The following is an 18,183-nucleotide window of genomic DNA, read 5'->3' on the forward strand; positions in this document are numbered from 1 at the left end:
CGGAGACTTAGGAAGAAGCTGACAGCCAGTGCTCTCCCCCTAGACTCATTGTAAATATGAAGTCAGGCTGGTGGGGCAGAGCCAAGTTCACCCTCATGGCCCAACCTCCACAACTGAACTAGTACCAGTCTTTGCCAAGGACACAGAATGAGGCCTGCTAGATCAGGGCAGTGGCCCATCTAGTCTAGCATCCTGTTCTCACAAGAGCCACCAAATGCCTATAGGAAACCTGCAAGCAGGACCTGGGTGCAAGAGCACTCAACCTCCTGAGGTTCTCAGTAACTAGTTCTAAGTCACCGCTATGCAAGGTAGGTGAGAGAGGCACGGTGCCAGCAGTGGGGAGGCAATGAGGGGGACAAAATGGGACATTCATTCACCCCTGAATGAATGAAGGAGTGCAGGTTCAGTGTCAGCACATGCTTAAGACAGCTGTCAGTGTATGCACCGCCTGCCCTGGACCCTTCACAACGGACAGTTGGATCGGTGAGTCCCTATTTAAAACCTCCCAGTGCAACTACTTTGGGTGCCCCAGAACTGCTAGGTTGGCAGGAGCTGGGACAGAGCAACGGGAGCTCACTCCCTCATGGGGATTTGAACTGCTGACCTTCTGATCGGCAAGCCTAAGAGGTTCAGTGGTTTAGACCGCAGTGCCACCCACATGAAGAGAAGCAGCCCTTAAGTCGCCTTACAGAGTCTGCTCTTCTCTTGTGATCTCGTATTCCGTTTGCTTCTTAAGTGCCCACCAATCAACTCCTTATTGAAAAACCTATTTCATAAGGATGCACAGATGTAATTGTGGCAACGCCGCTTTGGAAGATTGGCTTTGCGAACTCTCCTTCACAACGCCCCCCCCCCCGTCTTTAAGTGAATGAAGAGGAGGCTCCTATGGGAGCGGTGAGCTGATAGCTTAATTAAAGCACATTGCAGGTCTAGGGAAGAGAGGGGAAAAACAACCCCAAACCAAAAATAGCCTTCTAAATCATTCTACAAATGTAATGAGTGAATATGGAGGTACATACATTTTTTCAACTTCATCGAGTCCCAAGAAAGCTCCTTTCGGTATGATTCTTATTTTGGTGAGGAAAAATACCCTGAAAACACAAGGGGGGGGGGGACAAAACATATTTATGTATTAAGCATAGCTTGGTAAGTAATTAGTACAGTTCACATTTTGGATAAAGAGAATTAAAATTCCATGCCTAGACAATGTTAAACTTCATAGGAACACATTCTGATGCCAACTTTCTCATTCCCCCCCCTCTCCCCCCCAAATTACTTCAGCATGAGCTTTTATTCTAATAGTTGACTAGTTGAAATATATATATATATTCTCTCTGTGATTCACTTATTTTATTCTGTTTTTCTCTCACACACCCCTAACAGAATACATGGTTGGCCAAACATGATCCCAGAGTGATGTAGCTGAGGTAATGCTGGATGAGCACAAGGGAAGGCCAGGAATGGGAGACAAATTCTCTTCAATTTGCATTTGAAGGCGACTTTACCTAATCCACACTCTCCAAAATAATACACAGTACAGTGGTACCTCTGGTTGTGAACGGGATCCATTCCGGAGCCCCGTTCGCAACCTGAGCAGAAGGCAACCCACGTCTGCACGCGTGCGGGTCGTGATTCGCCGCTTCTGCGCATGCGCATGACGTCATTTTGAGCATCTGCACATGCGCGAGCGGCGAAACCCGGAAGTGACCCTTTCTGAGTTGCCTTCCGTGTTGCCATGGGATGCAACCTGAAAAGATTTAACCTGAAGCAAACGTAACAAGAGGTATGACTGTATGTGGAATGAAACACAGCCACCAATCAAAATTCACACTTTTTTTTTGAATTTTGCAGAGCACTTCTCCAGTCGACCAATGTGTACGAAACTTCATACGATTTAAAGTGTGCATAGATGTGCCTACCGTATTTTTTGCTCCATAACACTCACTTTTTTCCTCCTAGAAAGTAAGGGGAAATGTCTGTGCGTGTTATGGAGCGAATGCCTATGGATGGCGGGGGGATCTGCTGCAGTCGTGAGCAGAGGAGCCATGGTTCCCCTTCCTTCCCTCCTCCGTGGCTCGCTTTGAAACAGCAAAGCGGAAGAAGAGCCGCTGAGTGGGGAGGAAAGAGGGACAGAGAGCCTGCTTGCTTTAAAGGAGCAAAGCAGGAGAGGAGAGGAGCCTTCTCCTCTTATACCCCTCTTCTGCATTATTAGCAGCATCCTTCTCCACACACCCCACACGTGCTCCTTGTCCCTTGAGTGCTTTTCCTTCCCTCCCTCCTTAAAACGTGGTTACAAAGCACGGATCTACATGGCTCCTCAGGATTTTTGCACTGGGTCTCCCAAATTCACCATCAGATCACATAGCATGTCCATGGCTACAGCTTGCACCAAAAAAATCATGCACCCACTATTGCTTGGGGCCACAGTGGTGCAAAAACGTGGTTACAAAGCATGGATCCACATGGATCCTCAGGATTTTTGCATTGGGCTACCCCAAACTCACCGTCAGATCACGTTTGTGGCCACAGCATGAACCAAAAAAAATCATACATCCACTGTTTCGTTTAGAATATTTTTTTTCTTGTTTTCCTCCTCTAAAAACTATGCGCGTGTTATGGTCGGGTGCGTGTTATAGAGTGAAAAATACGGTATATACTGGGGAAAATAATACCATATGGATTATATTAGGGAAGACTGCTTTGAGAAAAGGCAAAACTGTATACAAAAATCTGTATATTAGGAGAAAGTCACATTAAGATGCTGATGGGTTTTCATGAGGACTTAATTCTCCTCCCCTGCTTTCCAAACCAGTGCATAAGGACTGATGGACAGCTGAAGATTGGAAAAATGAGAAAGTGAAATAGATGGATTCCCCCAACCCTGTCCCCAGCACAGAAGACAGGGCCCTTGCCTGAAACCTTGGAGAGCTGCTGTCAATCAGTGCAGACCTTGTTGAGCTAGATGGGCCAATGGTGTGATTTGCCAGAAGGCAGCTTTTTAGGACAGCTGTGTTTCAGTTCCCATATTGTTTCAGGAAGAGGCCTGGGTTTCATGGAGACGCCATGGAACGGATGGTTAGATCCTGGTGGAGCTCAAGGAGCTGGATGTAGATGACACCAGAGAGTGTTCTTGTGGGATAGGAGAAGTGAAGTCAGGACCCCAATAAGTGTCTGAGCCTGGGGAGGAGGTCAGAAGCCCAAAGAATGGAGATCTGGGTCCAGGAGAGGGGCCAAGCAGGTTGACAGGGGAGTGTTATGCCCCTATGGCACCGGGCACCCTGATCAGACACCTCTTGCTGTGGAGAAACCTCCAACATCTCTTCCTACCAATGAACAGCCTCTTCAGGAGGCAAACTGAGGGTAAATTGGACACTGACCTTGCTCCAACCCCACATGCAAGGGCATGGACATGGAGATGTTAGCGCTGGCACAAACAGACATCACAAGCCCAACCTACCCAAAGAAGTGTCCTTTTGCTTGCCCAGTCCTGATACTCTGGCCACTAACTGTGTCCAGGGCAGCTGTCTACCAGCTCCATCTGGTACACAGGCTGAGACCCTATCTGCCCACAGACTGTCTCGCCAGAGTGGTGCATGCTCTGGTTATCTCCCGCTTGGATTACTGCAATGCGCTCTACATGGGGCTACCTTTGAAGGTGACCCGGAAACTACAACTAATCCAGAATGCGGCAGCTAGACTGGTGACTGGGGGAGGCAGCCAAGACCACATAACACCGGTCTTGAAAGACCTACATTGGCTCCCAGTACGTTTCTGAGCACAATTCAAAGTGTTGATGCTGACCTTTAAAGCCCTAAACAGCTTCAGTCCAGTATACCTGAAGGAGTGTCTCCACCCCCATCGTTCTGCCCGGATGCTGAGGTCCAGCGCCGAGGGCCTTCTGGCAGTTCCCTCACTGCGAGAAGTGAGTTTACAGGGAACCAGGCAGAGGGCCTTCTTGGTAGTGGCACCCACCCTGTGGAACACCCTCCCACCAGATGTCAAAGGAAAAAACAACTACCAGACTTTTAGGAGACATCTGAAGGCAGCCCTGTTTAGGGAAGCTTTTAATATCTGAAGGACTATTGTATTTTAATATTTTGTTGGAAGCCACCCAGAGTGGCTGGGGAAACCCAGCCAGATGGGCGGGGAATAAATAATAATAATAATAATACTTAATAATACTTAATAATACTTAATAATAATTAATAATAATTAATAATTAATAATAATAATAATAATAACTGTCGTGTCCACTCTGTCCTTCAAAAGGAAAAGGCAGGAACCATGGTACTTGTGGGATCAATGCCTTAGTATGTGGGATCAATGCCTTAGTTTGCACTTAGCCTCTTATATACCTGCTGTGCCTTACCTAGGTACCAATCTGATTTGCGCATTAAATTTTGAGGTTGAGTACTTCAGGCATAGTGAGGGCCAGGACAGGTGTGTTCACACGAAAAAGCCGACAGGACTGGATTTCTCCCCCAGTCTCTATCCATCACCTGAGCTGAAGTCTGAGTAGGCTGATTCTGCCAACTAAATATGGCCGCCTGATAAAAAATGGCCTCACGCAGGATTGACTCTAGATTCACCTCCCCCGCCATGAGAATTTTCTTCCAAAGCCAGTCATAATACAAAGATTATATCACCATCTAACTACTTTTCACAGTCTGCTACCCCTGAGAAGTGACAGCTAATTGTTTCTTGAATTACTGGAGGGTTTTTTCTTGTCTTTTTTTTGCCTCAGCAGCCTTGCCTGAGAGATGAATCTCCACTTTTTATCTCCTCGGAGCACAGATTTCTTTCGTAATAACAATTTTGAATCAACTTGTCCTTCCAGTGTTGTTCCAAAATCACCCTTTTCTCTTTCTTCTCCAGCCCTTACCAAATTAAATCTGCGTGGGCTGGAGACCTGGATCTTGGACTTGGTGATGCGAGCAATGGCATAACATTGCCGCATTACAGTTCATGCCTGCACTCTCTGAACCACATTCTCTAGAACTGGCCTCATGGTAGCCTGGAGAATGATCTCTGATGGCTGCAGCTGGCGCTAGCGTGTCATATATCCTATAAATGTCAGATTGGGGGGGGGGATGTATATCAGATCAGTGCATATATTTCTGTGTTAAATATATATATTTTAAAAAATACCAATCCACGCAACTACCCAGGGGCGTAGTGTGAGAAAGGACAGGGTAGCCATAGCCCTGGCACAGATTTTCGAAAGGGCATGAGGGGGCACAACCTGGCATCCCCTATGACAGATACCCTAATTCTGGGAGGGGGAGAGAGACAACATTTTGATTTTTGGAGCTGTCTTTTATTTTTAAGATGCTGAGCCTGTGCTGGACAAACAGCACAATATATTGCATAGATGTTATGGATCTAGTTACAGGTAGGTAGCCGTGTTGGTCTCTAAGATGTTATGGATGTATCATTTGATGTGTTTTGTCACGTTTCTGAAAAGTAAACTTTGAATAATATTTTTATGGGTCTGAGCAATGTCGATTTCCGAAAGGAGCAGCATGAAGTGACTAGATGCGTAAGAACCGACTCCTTTCAGAAATCGACATTGCTCAGACCCATAAAAATATTATTCAAAGAGTTCTTACGCATCCAGCCATTCATGCTGGACAATATTAATGTCTGCAAGAAGGGTGTGTGGTGTTTAACCTGCTGCCCCTCCTTTACCTGCTGCTTCCTCTTGCACTGCTTCCTTCAACCCCTCCCCCACTCCCTCCATGACAAGGCAAACAGGTCTGGAACCCCAGTCAAGAAGAGAAAAGCAGCTGGAGAAGAGGGCTGTAGAAAGAAAAAGCTAGGAGCAAGAGAAGGGTTAAGCAATCCCTCCATCCACCTGTTTCTCCAGTGCAAATTGCAGCTTCCCCACTAACACTTTGCACTTCCTGGCTGGCAAACTGCATTTCCTGCTGCTGAATCTCTGCTTGACACATTAAGATTATGGTTAATACTTTCATTTTCTTGTGCAACTCCGATATACTGTGAAAGAGAGAGAGAGAGAGAGGGCTGCTTGTTACAGGTAACTTTCAGCATCTTGGGGAGTTACGGCAACAGCTGTAAAGAGATGCTCTATCTTTTATTTATTATCCTTTTCTAAAAAATAAAATAAAAAGTGCATTGCTCAAAATGCATGTCGGTCCATCAACTGGTAATAAATATTTATCACGGCATTCTGCAGCTTTTCTTCCTCTTTGTGAAGTAGGCTCTCCTGTTGTTCCAGGAACTCTAATCTAGGCCATTACATGAAAATAGGAATCTTGTTTTGAACCATTTTCTCTGACCAAAATCCAATATACGGATTTGAAGACTGAAACACACCATCACCCCAGTCCTGGCAAACACACACATTTCTGATGTCTCTCTCGGCGCAGTTCTGCGCATCCCTGTCTATGAGACTTGCTTACATTATTACAGGACTGACAGATCCCAAGCAGATCTCCCCAGCGGCTTAACTTGGTGAGTTTCCCTCTGCTCTTTACATAGAAATTCGCTACAAGCTGAGTTATGGGTAGAACAAAACTTCATTGCTGTTGAGGCCTGGGAACTTGCAGAGACTACTAGTATCTTTTCCAAATAGACCACACCTCTGAGTTAGCTCTCCAGGAGCTGGGATTCTGAATACAGTGGTACCTCAGGTTACATACGCTTCAGGTAACATATGCTTCAGGTTACAGACTCCGCTAACCCAGAAATAGTGCTTCAGGTTAAGAACTTTGCTTCAGGATGAGAACAGAAATCGTGCTCCGGCGGCGTAGCAGCAGCAGGAGGCTCCATTAGCTAAAGTGGTGCTTCAGGTTAAGAACAGTTTCAGGTTAAGTACGGACCTCCGGAACGAATTAAGTATGTAACCAGAGGTACCACTGTAGCTGCTTCTCTGAAAGGGGCCACATGTCAGATTTTTAGTTGATAATGCATATTTCTGGAGTAGGCGATTTGTACACATTTCTGCCCCGGGGAATTAATACAAGCAAGCCTTGAAATTTTCATGGTTTAGATCATGAAAGACTACAGAATATTCATCTCCATTTTAGTGCACATTCCCCCCTAATATGCACATTTTTTGCAAGCAGTTTTCCCTAACGCACAGCATTTTCACATGGTATTTTCACAAATCGATGCATTCTTATGCACCCTTCCCCCTGCTGTGTGCCATTTGGTACACATTACTTGCATTGCAAAATCCAGAAAAGTGTGAATTTCAAAGAATAGCTGTGTTTTGATTTGTCCCCAATCCCTGTGCTTCTTCCCCAGCGGCACCTGAGCAGATCCACTCTCTCTGTCTTTTCTCTCACGAACACAACATACAAACACACCCACCCTGCAGGTGTTTTGCACGCACCTCCCCTGAGACTGAGATTCTGTTCCGTAATTGCAGAATCCAGGAAATAGGGCCATTAGCTGTACTAGCAAGCAACGTCTGATCCATGGCTCATAATGCCACATTTTTGTTTAGGCTGTTGCAAAGCCCTCCTCCAAACTCATTTATCTCAGCCATTTGAAAGCTACATGCAGTTAATCAGAAAGAACACGCGTTGTCAAATTATTCCCTTTAGCTTGCCCAAAACGCCAAGTCATGATATTTATCCTGATATTTATCATCTCTTTTAAACATTATAACTTATGTAAAGCACCACACTAAAGCAGGGTTTTTTTTCCTTCTTCTTAAAAAATATAAAAATTAAACTCCAGCAAGATACAGTAACTGTAATCCTATGTCACCGGTCTCCGTTCCAAAGCGATAACTGTGAAAGGGTTCTGAAGAACATTTTTGCTTTCATCTTGGAAGTAATAGTGTGATGTTATCTTTTCCTAAGCCTCTGAAGCAATGTGTGTTTTGTCAGGAGCAGATATTTGCTTAGGAGTTTAATTTCCTAAAAGAAGCCTGTTTGCAATGTGATTAGTTGCGCGCCTCGTACCATCTTGGAGATGCTTCCCTGTCTCTTACAATGGCAGCGGAGACAAAACAGTCATGGAAACAAGGATGCCAGACAAGGATTGGCTCATCACATCCAACTCTCCCTCAAACATCAGCTTATACTACAGACTGTGTTATAAAATCAGGAGCAAACAAAGCTTTTTTTTCCATTCCGAGGGCCGCACTCCATTCAGGGCAAACTTTTCAGGGCCACATGCCAGTGGCGAGCAGGGCCAGAGGCAACAGTGAGCAGAGCAATGAATATATTTGTTAACCTTCACACAGCAGGCTACTTTCAACATACAAGGGATGCAGATGGCGCTGTGGTCTAAATCACTGAGCCTCTTGGGCGTGCCAATCGGAAGGTAAGCAGTTCAAATCCCCACGACGGGGTGAGCTCCCATTGCTCTGTCCCAGCTTCTCCAGCAGTTCAAAAGCATGCCAGTACAGTGGTACCTCGGGTTAAGTACTTAATTCGTTCCAGAGGTCCGTTCTTAACCTGAAACTGTTCTTAACCTGAAGCACCATTTTAGCTAATGGGGCCTCCCACTGCCACTGCGCCGCCGGAGCAAAGTTCTTAACCCGAGGTACTATTTCTGGGTTAGCGGAGTCTGTAACCTGAAGCGTATGTAACCCGAGGTACCACTGTAGATAAATAGGAACTGCTGCAGTGGGAACGCAAACAGCGTTTCTGTGTGCTCTGGTTTCCGTCACGGTGTTCCGTTGCGCCAGAAGCAGTTTAGTCATGCTGGCCACATGACCTGGAAAGCTGTCTGTGGACAAACGCTGACTCTCTTGGCCTGAAAGCGAGATGAACGCCGCAACCCCATAGTTGCCTTTGACTGGACCTAACCATACAGGCGTCCTTTACCTTTAGCTTTTCAACATACATTATGGGGGAAATTCCCCTTGGAGGGTGATCAAGTACAGATGCTCACACCGAATTCCTACTCGGTCAGACTTGATTCAGCAATGTATTACAGGACAGAATTCAAAGAATCTGCAAGAGCATTTCAATTAGGACACACATTATTTAAGGAAAATATATGTCATTTTGCCTGTTGTCTTTGTCCATGGAGTTTTCTTGGCAGGGATACTGGAGTGGCTTGCCAGTTCCTGCTCCAGGTGGATCACGTTTGGTCAAAACTCTCCACTATGACCTGTCCATCTTGGGTGGCCCTGCACAGCATAGCTCATAGCTTCTCTGAGTTATTCAAGCCCCTTCGCTACGGCAGATCAAACCTCTCCATTCTGAAGGAAATCAGCCCTGAGTGCTCACTGGTAGGACAGATCCTGAAGCTAAGGCTCCAACACTTTGGCCACCTCATGAGAAGAGAAAAGACTCCCTGGAAAAGACCCTGATGCTGGGAAAGATGGAGGGCACAAGGAGAAGGGGACGACAGAGGATGAGATGGTTGGACAGTATTATTGAAGCTACCAGCATGAGTTTGACCAAACTGCGGGAGGCAGTGGAAGACAGGAGTGCCTGGTGTGCTCTGGTCCATGGGGTCACGAAGAGTCGGACACGACTAAACGACTAAACAACAACAATATGTCATTTTAGCTTCTCATCCTCTGCTCAATTGCCTTCTGCTACCCCAGTACATCACCATCTCTCATCCAGCCACAGGCCTTGCAATACAACTTACTCAACCCACTTTCCCACCCACTTTAGCCTTAATCATGAATTTGTCCAATCCTCATTTAAAGCCATCCAAGCTGGGGGCCCATCACTCTTGTGACAGTGAGTCCCATAGTTTGTGTGCTGTGTAATGAAGTTCTAGCACAGGGGTAGGAAACCTAAGGCCCGTGGGCCACAAGCACCCCACGGGGGTCATTTAACTGGCCCACAAGCTGCCCCCAAACCAAGCCACCTACTTGGCGCGTCCCCGTGTGCTGTGCCGGTTTAGCTTCTGAGGCGCTGGAAATCACGTCTGCACAGACACTGGAAATCGCAGGTGCAATCTGGCCCATGGATTCATCTCTGCTGGAGTGAACTAGCCCAGGCAAGGTAAGCCTTGTCAACCCCTGTTCTGGAATCATGAGAGAGGGAAATTCTTTTTCTCAGTCCTTGTTCCCCCACGCCATGCATAATTTGGGTGTGGGGCTTTCCCCAGCAGATCCTCACATAAACTGCACCCTCCTTGCCCTCTCTCCAAGAAGAGAATCATTTCTGTTTCATTCCACAGAGAAAAAGTAAAGTGATTCACTCGAGGATTCTTGCAGCGAGTGCAAAGATCTACCTTCCCCTCCCAATATGGGTGGAGGCTGCGGTAAAGGTGGTGCAAGGCATCTCTGTGGGTGGGACAGTCAGAGAGGCGTAGAAATAGTCGCCGAAATATACAGGATCTCCTTCCACAAATCTCCTGCCCGTGACAATGATGGGCATTTTTGCCAATTAGTTAATGTGAGCATGAGGCGCAGGGCAGAGACAGAAATAAAGGCAGATTGTTGCATGGGCACTTCTGGAAGAGTCTGCAACAACACAAAACAATTTGCAACATGCCCTTCAGCAGCATGGGTTAGTCTCCAAAACATGCTGCTCCCAGTCTCAACACCGATACTCAGAGAAAAAAGTCAGGACAAAGAATTCACTGTCTCTTTTATCACTTGCTGCACAGAACCACTCCACTTGAGTTATTCTGTGTTCAAGGCCACAGATGCAGGCAGTTAAAATAAAGCCAGAGAGAATATTTTTTCAAGCACCACCGATCTAAATTTAACTTGTGCATTGCAGTTTGCTTTTTTTAAAAAAATTCCCTTAAGAAAATGAAACGGTTATTGCAGAAGTTAAGGTTTCATAGAATCACAAAATCTTAGAGATGGAAGGGACCCAAGGGTCATCTAGTCCAACCCCCTGCAATGCAGGAATCTCAGCTAAAGCATCCATGGCAGATGGCCATCCAACCTCTGCCTAAAAACCTCCAAGGAAGGAGAACCCACCACCTCTGGTGGGAGTCTGTTCCAGTGCCAAACAGCTCTTACTGTCAGAAAGTTTTTTTCTAATGTTGAGTCGGAATCTCCTTTCCTGTAACTTGAAACCATTGGTTTGCGTCCTACCCTCCAGAGCAGGAGAATGCACAGCCCTTAAGGTATTTGAAGATGGCTATCATATCTCCTCTCAGTCTCCTATTTCCCAGGCTAAACATACCCAGCTCTGCATAAGGCTTGGTTTCCAGACCCTTGATCATCTTGGTTGCCCTCCTCTGTGCACGTTCCAGGTTGCCAACATCCTTCTTAAATTGTGGTGCCCAGAATTGGACACAGTATTCTTAGGCTGGACACTGAGGTCCTCCTCTGAGGGTCTTCTGCTGGTTCCCTCACTGAGAGATGTGAAATTGCAGGGAACCAGGCAGAGGGCCTTCTCGGTAGTGGCACCCTCCCTTCAGATGTCAAGGAGATAAAGAGTTACACAACTTTTAGTTGACATCTGAAGGCAAGCCTGTATCGGAAAGTTTTTAATGTCTGATGCTTTATTATGCTTTTATAAATATGCTGTAAGCCAACCAGAGTGGCTGGGGAAACCCAGACAGATGGGCGAGGTAATATTATTATTATTATTATTATTATTATTATTACCCTCACAGTATCTACTCCCCTGGGTTGCCTGCCACCGGTGCTGCTTCCTCACTCACCTGCCTGCCGCCATCATGCTGGAGTTGGCATGGCTGCCTATTAGCAGCCACAGAACTGAAGCATGATGATAGCCTTATGTTTGTATGTCTATAGGAAGATAGAGCATGACACTGGTGATTGAAAGGGATGCAGTAGGGGCTTGCACTGTCCAGAACAGAGTGACACGGTGGAGATACAAATGTGAGTGAAGAAACATAACCACTTTATTTATACCATAAAATTTATGTACCGCTTAACTGTAGGAAAAAACCTCAAAGTGGTTTACAAAAAAAGATAAAACAATATAATTATCACTAAAATATATAACCGTCATTTAAAACATATGAAAAGGTTAAAGCACAACAGAATAGATGAAAACAAATTAAAACTCGTACAAATTTTCTAAACATCTGGGTAGCCACCATCTCTGCCACAGAATATTCTCTAAAATGAATTCCATGGTTGGATTCATCCCCAGTCTTCCTCTACCATCACTCTAGCTGACCTGCCAGCTATTTCAGAGGCCCCAGTTCTTTAGATGGAGACAAATGAGTTTTGCCCAGGATTTGTAGGACACCATAAGAGTGATTGTCTCAATTGCCTGAGTCACCTCTTGATTTCAGATACCGAATACGGAACAAGGCATCAGTGGCAGGGGCTGCCTGCCATATAGACAGGAAAAATTCCCCAGAGCCATCAGGAAACCTCTTGGAGCCTGCAGGTTCAGACCTTCCAAACAGGTCTGCCACTCCTGTAGAGTCCCAGGGTTGAAATAAGCCTAATGGCCTGTCTACGATGAAGGGACCAACCCATGTCCCCCTCATTGCAATACCATTATCTTCCTGACCCGAGTATTGCCATGTCTCTTTACACTGGGAATAACCAAATGCCACCATGACATCTTATGCAGAGATGGGGCAGAATGAGAGGCAAGATCAGAGCAATGAATCATGCAGAATTGCAACAGGGAGCCTCCTTTCTGATGGAGTTCTCTGGACTCTCAGAACGTATTTAATAAATGTTTTTCTCATGGTGCGCAAGGAGTTCTCTGGCAGCCCATTGTTTAGGCTTACATTGTATACAATACATGAGGGTCCTTATCAGTGTTGAGGATGATGTATAGATAATCAAAAAAAGGTGAGAGGGACAACAGCCTTCGTTTTCTGCTCAACAGATCTTCTTTATTTCTACCAGGGTTTTTCTTCCCTCCTCCCACAAACAAATTTCAAGAACGCAACACTGAACCTTTGACAGTCAATTAAATCTCTCCAACTCCAGAAGTTGTTTCTCTGCTCTCCATCCATTTTGCAATATGCTTCATAATGTTCTGTGGCACGCTAATGTCCTTACCAACCAAAATACAGCGCTTTGGTAGAAATGCAAGGCCGGCAGAATCCCAGCAAGAAAAAAACAACCCAACAACCTTCAACCTAATACACAAAGTACTGTTTGTGATTCAAACGGGGCATAAAAGTTATTTTCTTTTCAGCGAGGAGCAGCTGACTTCCTCAGCAGTGACACTTAATGATTATTGAATGTGAGGGAAAATGATCCAAATAATAAATAACAGAAAAGGAGATGGGCTGTGGACTAGTAGCTTATCTGGGCTGCTTCAAGGCAAGAGCTAGAGAAACATTACACACAGGAAAATATTGCAAGTGTCTGAAACCATTGCCTCTTTCGGCCTCTCCCTCCCTCTGCTGAATCTCAAAATGTTCATAGCAGTGTGAAAATCTGAATTATAAAATAACTTTGACTTTTAATAAAACAAGAAACTGAAGAATGAATGTAGAATGTTGTAATTCTGCACACAGTTTGGTTTCTTGGCTTCCAAAAAATGTTGTATGATTAAAGAAGAAGAAGAATCCATTATGATCAGAGTTTAAAATCTGAAGTGACCCAGGAAACCAGCCTTCCCCTGACCTGGGACCCTTCCATTTGTTTTGGACTTACAACTCCCTTGATCTGAAAGATTTGGACAGCGCCAGGTATGCAAAGGTTGTAGTAGATCCACGATGGAAATGAGAGCAGAAAAGGCTGGATATCTTTTCTGATATAGCAAATAATGACAAACGTGGAATTAAAACTAGGGGCTGGGGAGAAATTTTTCAGAAATTTTTTTTCTGACCTCCCCCTTTTAATATCTTTTTCGAGCTCCCTTCAGTCTGTTGAATAATTTCAACCCCCCTGAGGAATATTTGATGAAATACTTCCCCCTCCAAAAAACCCCTTCCTTACATGTGAAAAGTGAATGCAGCTGCAGATTCTGTTTTATTATTGTTTAATACAATTTTAATATTGTTTAAGAGCTTGGCCTCATCTCCTCCTGGAAAAATAGGACAGAGAATTTTTGGAAGTTTTGTTTTGTTTTGTTTGCATCTGAATTTAAGATGTAGTTGGATTAAACATTCAGGCTACAGCTTCATGCTTGACTGAGGATTTAAACCCTGGTCTCCCAGGCCTTAGTTTGACACTCTAACCATTATGCCACACGACTCTCAGTGGTCTGATTCAGTATGAGACGGTTTCATGTGCTCATGGAGCCCAGTTAGTTCACTGTGAATCAGTGGTGGACAACATGGTGGGACTCTGCCACTCACCTGACCTCTGGCCAGTTGCGTTGTTGTTGATTCCTGGGAGGTCGAGGTGGAGGGACTAGGTCCGCTGGGTGCAAATGAAACAGTGGGGCCAATCCAGGGCTCTTGCCTGTGTTTCTGAACCATGCCAACCTCACCATCACCTTTCACTCCTGGTAAGTAGCAGGAGAGAATAGCTCAGACTCTTAATCTCAGGGTTCTGGGTTTGTGCCCCACATTGGGCAAATGATTCCTCCATTGCAGGGGGTTGGACCACAGGATCCTTGTGGTCCCTCCCAACTCTATGAATTGATGGTGGTGCCCCCCCCCCCCATGCTGTCTGCTCCTGCTGTGACCACGACACAGGGAGCAACTCAGACGTTAAAATGTTCCCTTCGATTCCCCATCAAACGCTGGCATTGCTTGCTCGCTTGAGCGAATGAACTGCCTGCTTTTGTATCTAGAGATTGCGGCGGACCTTGAATGCAATTAATTTGCAGTCTTTGAACCGCAGGACTATAGGCTGTGTGCGGCAATTCAGTGCTTTTAGCTTGGTTTCAGTTTATACAGCTTGACAGCAGCATGTGTTTTGTTGCTGGAATTACCTCCGCCAAACGCTAGGTACAATAAATATAACTGGGGAAGGTCATTTCATCTCCAGCTATTTCAAGAGCAAAACGATACCTTCTGGAGGGAAGAGAGCAAGCGCGGGTTTCTAAAAGTATGTTTTCTGAAAGGGCATTAAGTTTCCCAAAACCTTGTTTATCACACCCCACTGTTACTTAGGGTTTGGCAAGGCCACAGACACAAATCACTTTTAGCAACCATTTCCTCATCCCTGGGAACTCTGGGAATTGTAGTTCGTGGGGGGGGGCTAGGAAGCAGAATTCTTAGCACCCTCGCCAAACTACAGTCACCAAAATTCTCCAGTTAGAGTAAAATTGGACTAAATCTGTAGAACAGATAGGACCATACACAATTTGCAAATAGCAGTCTAGCTGCAGCTAACTGTTCTGTGAAATTAATTGCTAATAAGACCCCATTTATCCCCAACATGTAGCTATTTTCCCCTGTTTAGAAGACTTTGAGTAACTTTCTGTAGCTGGCATGACTTCCCCTCCCATTGCTATACTTGCCTCCTTACTAAAGTACTTGATAAAGTCCACCCCACACTGGGACATTCACAGGGAAACCAAAGGTATTGTACTAACAACCTTACTGTATGCTTGTGAAACGTGGACCACTTATAAACGCCATCTCCAACATCTCGAAAGATTCCATCAACGGTGTCTCTGAAATTTTTTACACATCACTTGGGAAGACAGGTGAACTAATGCCAGTGTACTGGAAGAAACAAAGATCACCAGTGTCGAAGCAATGATTCTTCAACATCAACTTCGTTGGACTGGTCATGTGCAGATGCCTGATAATCATCTTCCAAAGCAACTACTCTATTCTGAACTTAAAAATGGGAAGCGTAACGCTGGTGATCAACAAAAGGGGTTTAAAGACTCTCTCAAGGCAAATCTTAAAAAATGTAGTATAAACACCAACAACTGGGAAACACTGGCCTGCGAGTGCTCCAATTGGAGAACAGCCTTCATCAAAAGTGTCATGGGCTTTGAAGACGCTCAAACTCAGGATGAAAGGGAGAAATGTGCTAAGAGGAAGGCACATTTGGCAAGCCCTCACCATGATCAACTCTCACCCAGAAACCTATGTGGAAGGATGTGTGCATCCAGAATTGACCTCCACAGTCACTTACAAACTCACGGTTAAAACCGTGCTTATGGAAGACAATCTTACTCGGCTACAAGCGATCACCAAAGAAGACTAAAGTACTATTAGGAAAGGTTGCAGCGTTTGGGACTTTTTAGTTTAGGCAAAGTTTCCCAAACTTGGATCTCCAGCTGTTTTTGGACTACAATTCCCATCATCCCTGACCACTGGTCCTGCTAGCTAGAGATGGTGGGAGTTGTAGTCCAAAAACAGCTGGAGACCCAAGTTTGGGAAACACTGGTTTAGAGAAAAGGCAAGGGAGAGGTAACATGACAGAGGTTTATAAAATCATACATGGCATAGAGAAAGTGGACAGAGTTTTCCTCCCTAGATGTTGTGGACATCCAGGGAAGCCGAATATTCAGTACTTTATCAAGCACTTTGGTCTTCTTTGGTGATTTTTGGAAGATCTCATAGGGTGGTATTCAACAGAGTATTACGGAGAGTAGTCCCACTGAAATTGATGGACCTAACTTAGTCATGATCACTAATTTCAGTAGATCTACTCTGAGTGCAGTGCCTTATTGATGTGTATGCACCCACTCACATATATGTAAAAGAGGGGAGATCTATGAATTAGATGAAGGAATTCTCAAATATATGACACACTGAATACGCACAGCGCTTTGCTTAAAGTTCAGATTTCTCTCTCCCCACTGCATAAACAACCAAGCAAATGGAAAATTGCTAAGGCATCATTTCCCCATTGGAAACAAGGCCAAGTAATCTGGATTTCCAAAACCTCATTAAGATGAGATGGATTTCAGAAGTGTGCTTACACTCTTTTTGTTCAAGGTTTTGAGTGTTCTCCCCCCCCTCCATCTACAGCCTGCCGAATAACAGCCTTGGGCTTTGGTGAGAGATCCAGCTGCCTGATGTCCTCCAGGGCGAAGGAATGCAGCAGCCGGTGGTTATCATCGGAAAAACAGGATTCTTCCAGCACCTGCAAGAGAGTTTCCTTGGAGGCATTTCACACTCCCATCTCAGAGCCCCCGTTCAGCCTTCTTTCTTGGAGAAGCACATTCTTCATGTGCCTCTCCAAACGCTGGCAAGATGACCTGTTTACCAAGCATTCATCCTGGTTTTCTTGTGCAAAGCTCATGCAGAGTTTAGATCGTCTCTGATCTTGGTGGAGCATTCATTCTGATTTGTTTGTGGGGAGCCTGAATGGCAATGAGCATTTGTCCTGATTTGCTGACAGGGGCTGAAGCAATTCAGTTAAATTCATTGCAAACTTCATCTAGGGAAATCCCGTTGGCAAAAGATGGGACTCCACAGCACCATCTGGTGTCAAAGGGTGTCCTCCCATTAATCACTTGCTCATACGACCCTTTTCAATGCATTTCCAGGTCACTACCCTCACTTTCCTCATCACTTTCCTAACTGCAAAACCTCTGTTTCTTTTTCTAAATCAGATTTGCAGCACAAGGCTGACAAAGTGCTTAAATCCACTTTAAATCACACCACCTAAGTTCCCCAGTACAGTTGGTACCTTGGATTACATATACTTCAGGTTACAGACGCTTCAGGTTACAGACTCCACTAACCCAGAAATAGTACCTTGGGTTAAGAACTTTGCTTCAGGATGAGAACAGAAATCACGCGGCGGCGGTGCGGCAGCAGCGGGAGGCCCCATTAGCTAAAGTGGTGCTTCAGGTTAAGAACAGTTTCAGGTTAAGAACGGACCTCCAGAATGAATTAAGTACTTAACCAGAGGTACCACTGTATGCACTTGAATCTCTCCTGGAGCTGCCCTAATTCCATAAGGAAGCTGCTATATACTGAGTCAGGTTACGGGTCCATCACGGCAATTATTGTCTCCAGGGTTCTCTTGCAGAGAGAGATTTTTCTCCCCATCTCCCAATTAAAATACCACCTGAATATTTTAATTGGAGGTGCCTGGAGTTGAACTTTTTTTCATCTGACTTCCTATGCTGAAAAAACCTGAAGCCCTTTCTTGATTTCCTTCTCTTTTGCCACTCTAGACTGTGGTCCCACCCCCTTTACAACAGGTTTGTCTGTCACCTGTTATTGACATGATAGTGCTTTACAGAATCACAGAACTGTAGAGTTGGACGCCCTGCAATGCAGGAATCTTCTTGCCCAATATGTAACTCGAACCCATGTTCCCGGAGATTAAGAGTCAGTAGTAGGTTCTGCCTCTGTTTCTTCTCTCTCTCTCTCTCTCTCTCTCTCTCTCTCTCTCTCTCTTTCTTTCTTTCTTTCTTTCTTTCTTGTTAATACTTATTATTTAAGGCCAGCTTTCAATTGAATGTCTCA

General features: G+C 45.1%; 1 protein-coding gene across 3 annotated transcripts in view; it reads right to left on the bottom strand.

The window, feature by feature from the left end:
• FSHR (follicle stimulating hormone receptor) overlaps nt 1-18,183 on the bottom strand; it is an 88,623-nt gene that overhangs the window by 55,036 nt on the left and 15,404 nt on the right. For all 3 annotated transcript variants that reach the window (XR_013984774.1, XM_081000961.1, XM_081000962.1), the window contains exon 2: nt 1,020-1,091. Coding sequence is in view for 2 of the 3 variants with exons in the window: in XM_081000961.1 (XP_080857087.1) it covers nt 1,020-1,091 (72 nt within the window). In the remaining variant the exon portion in view is untranslated. The remainder of the gene's footprint in view (nt 1-1,019; nt 1,092-18,183) is intronic.

The sequence above is a fragment of the Podarcis pityusensis genome (genome assembly GCF_964106645.2).
Source record: "Podarcis pityusensis genome assembly, chromosome: 3".
NCBI lineage: Eukaryota > Metazoa > Chordata > Lepidosauria > Squamata > Lacertidae > Podarcis > Podarcis pityusensis.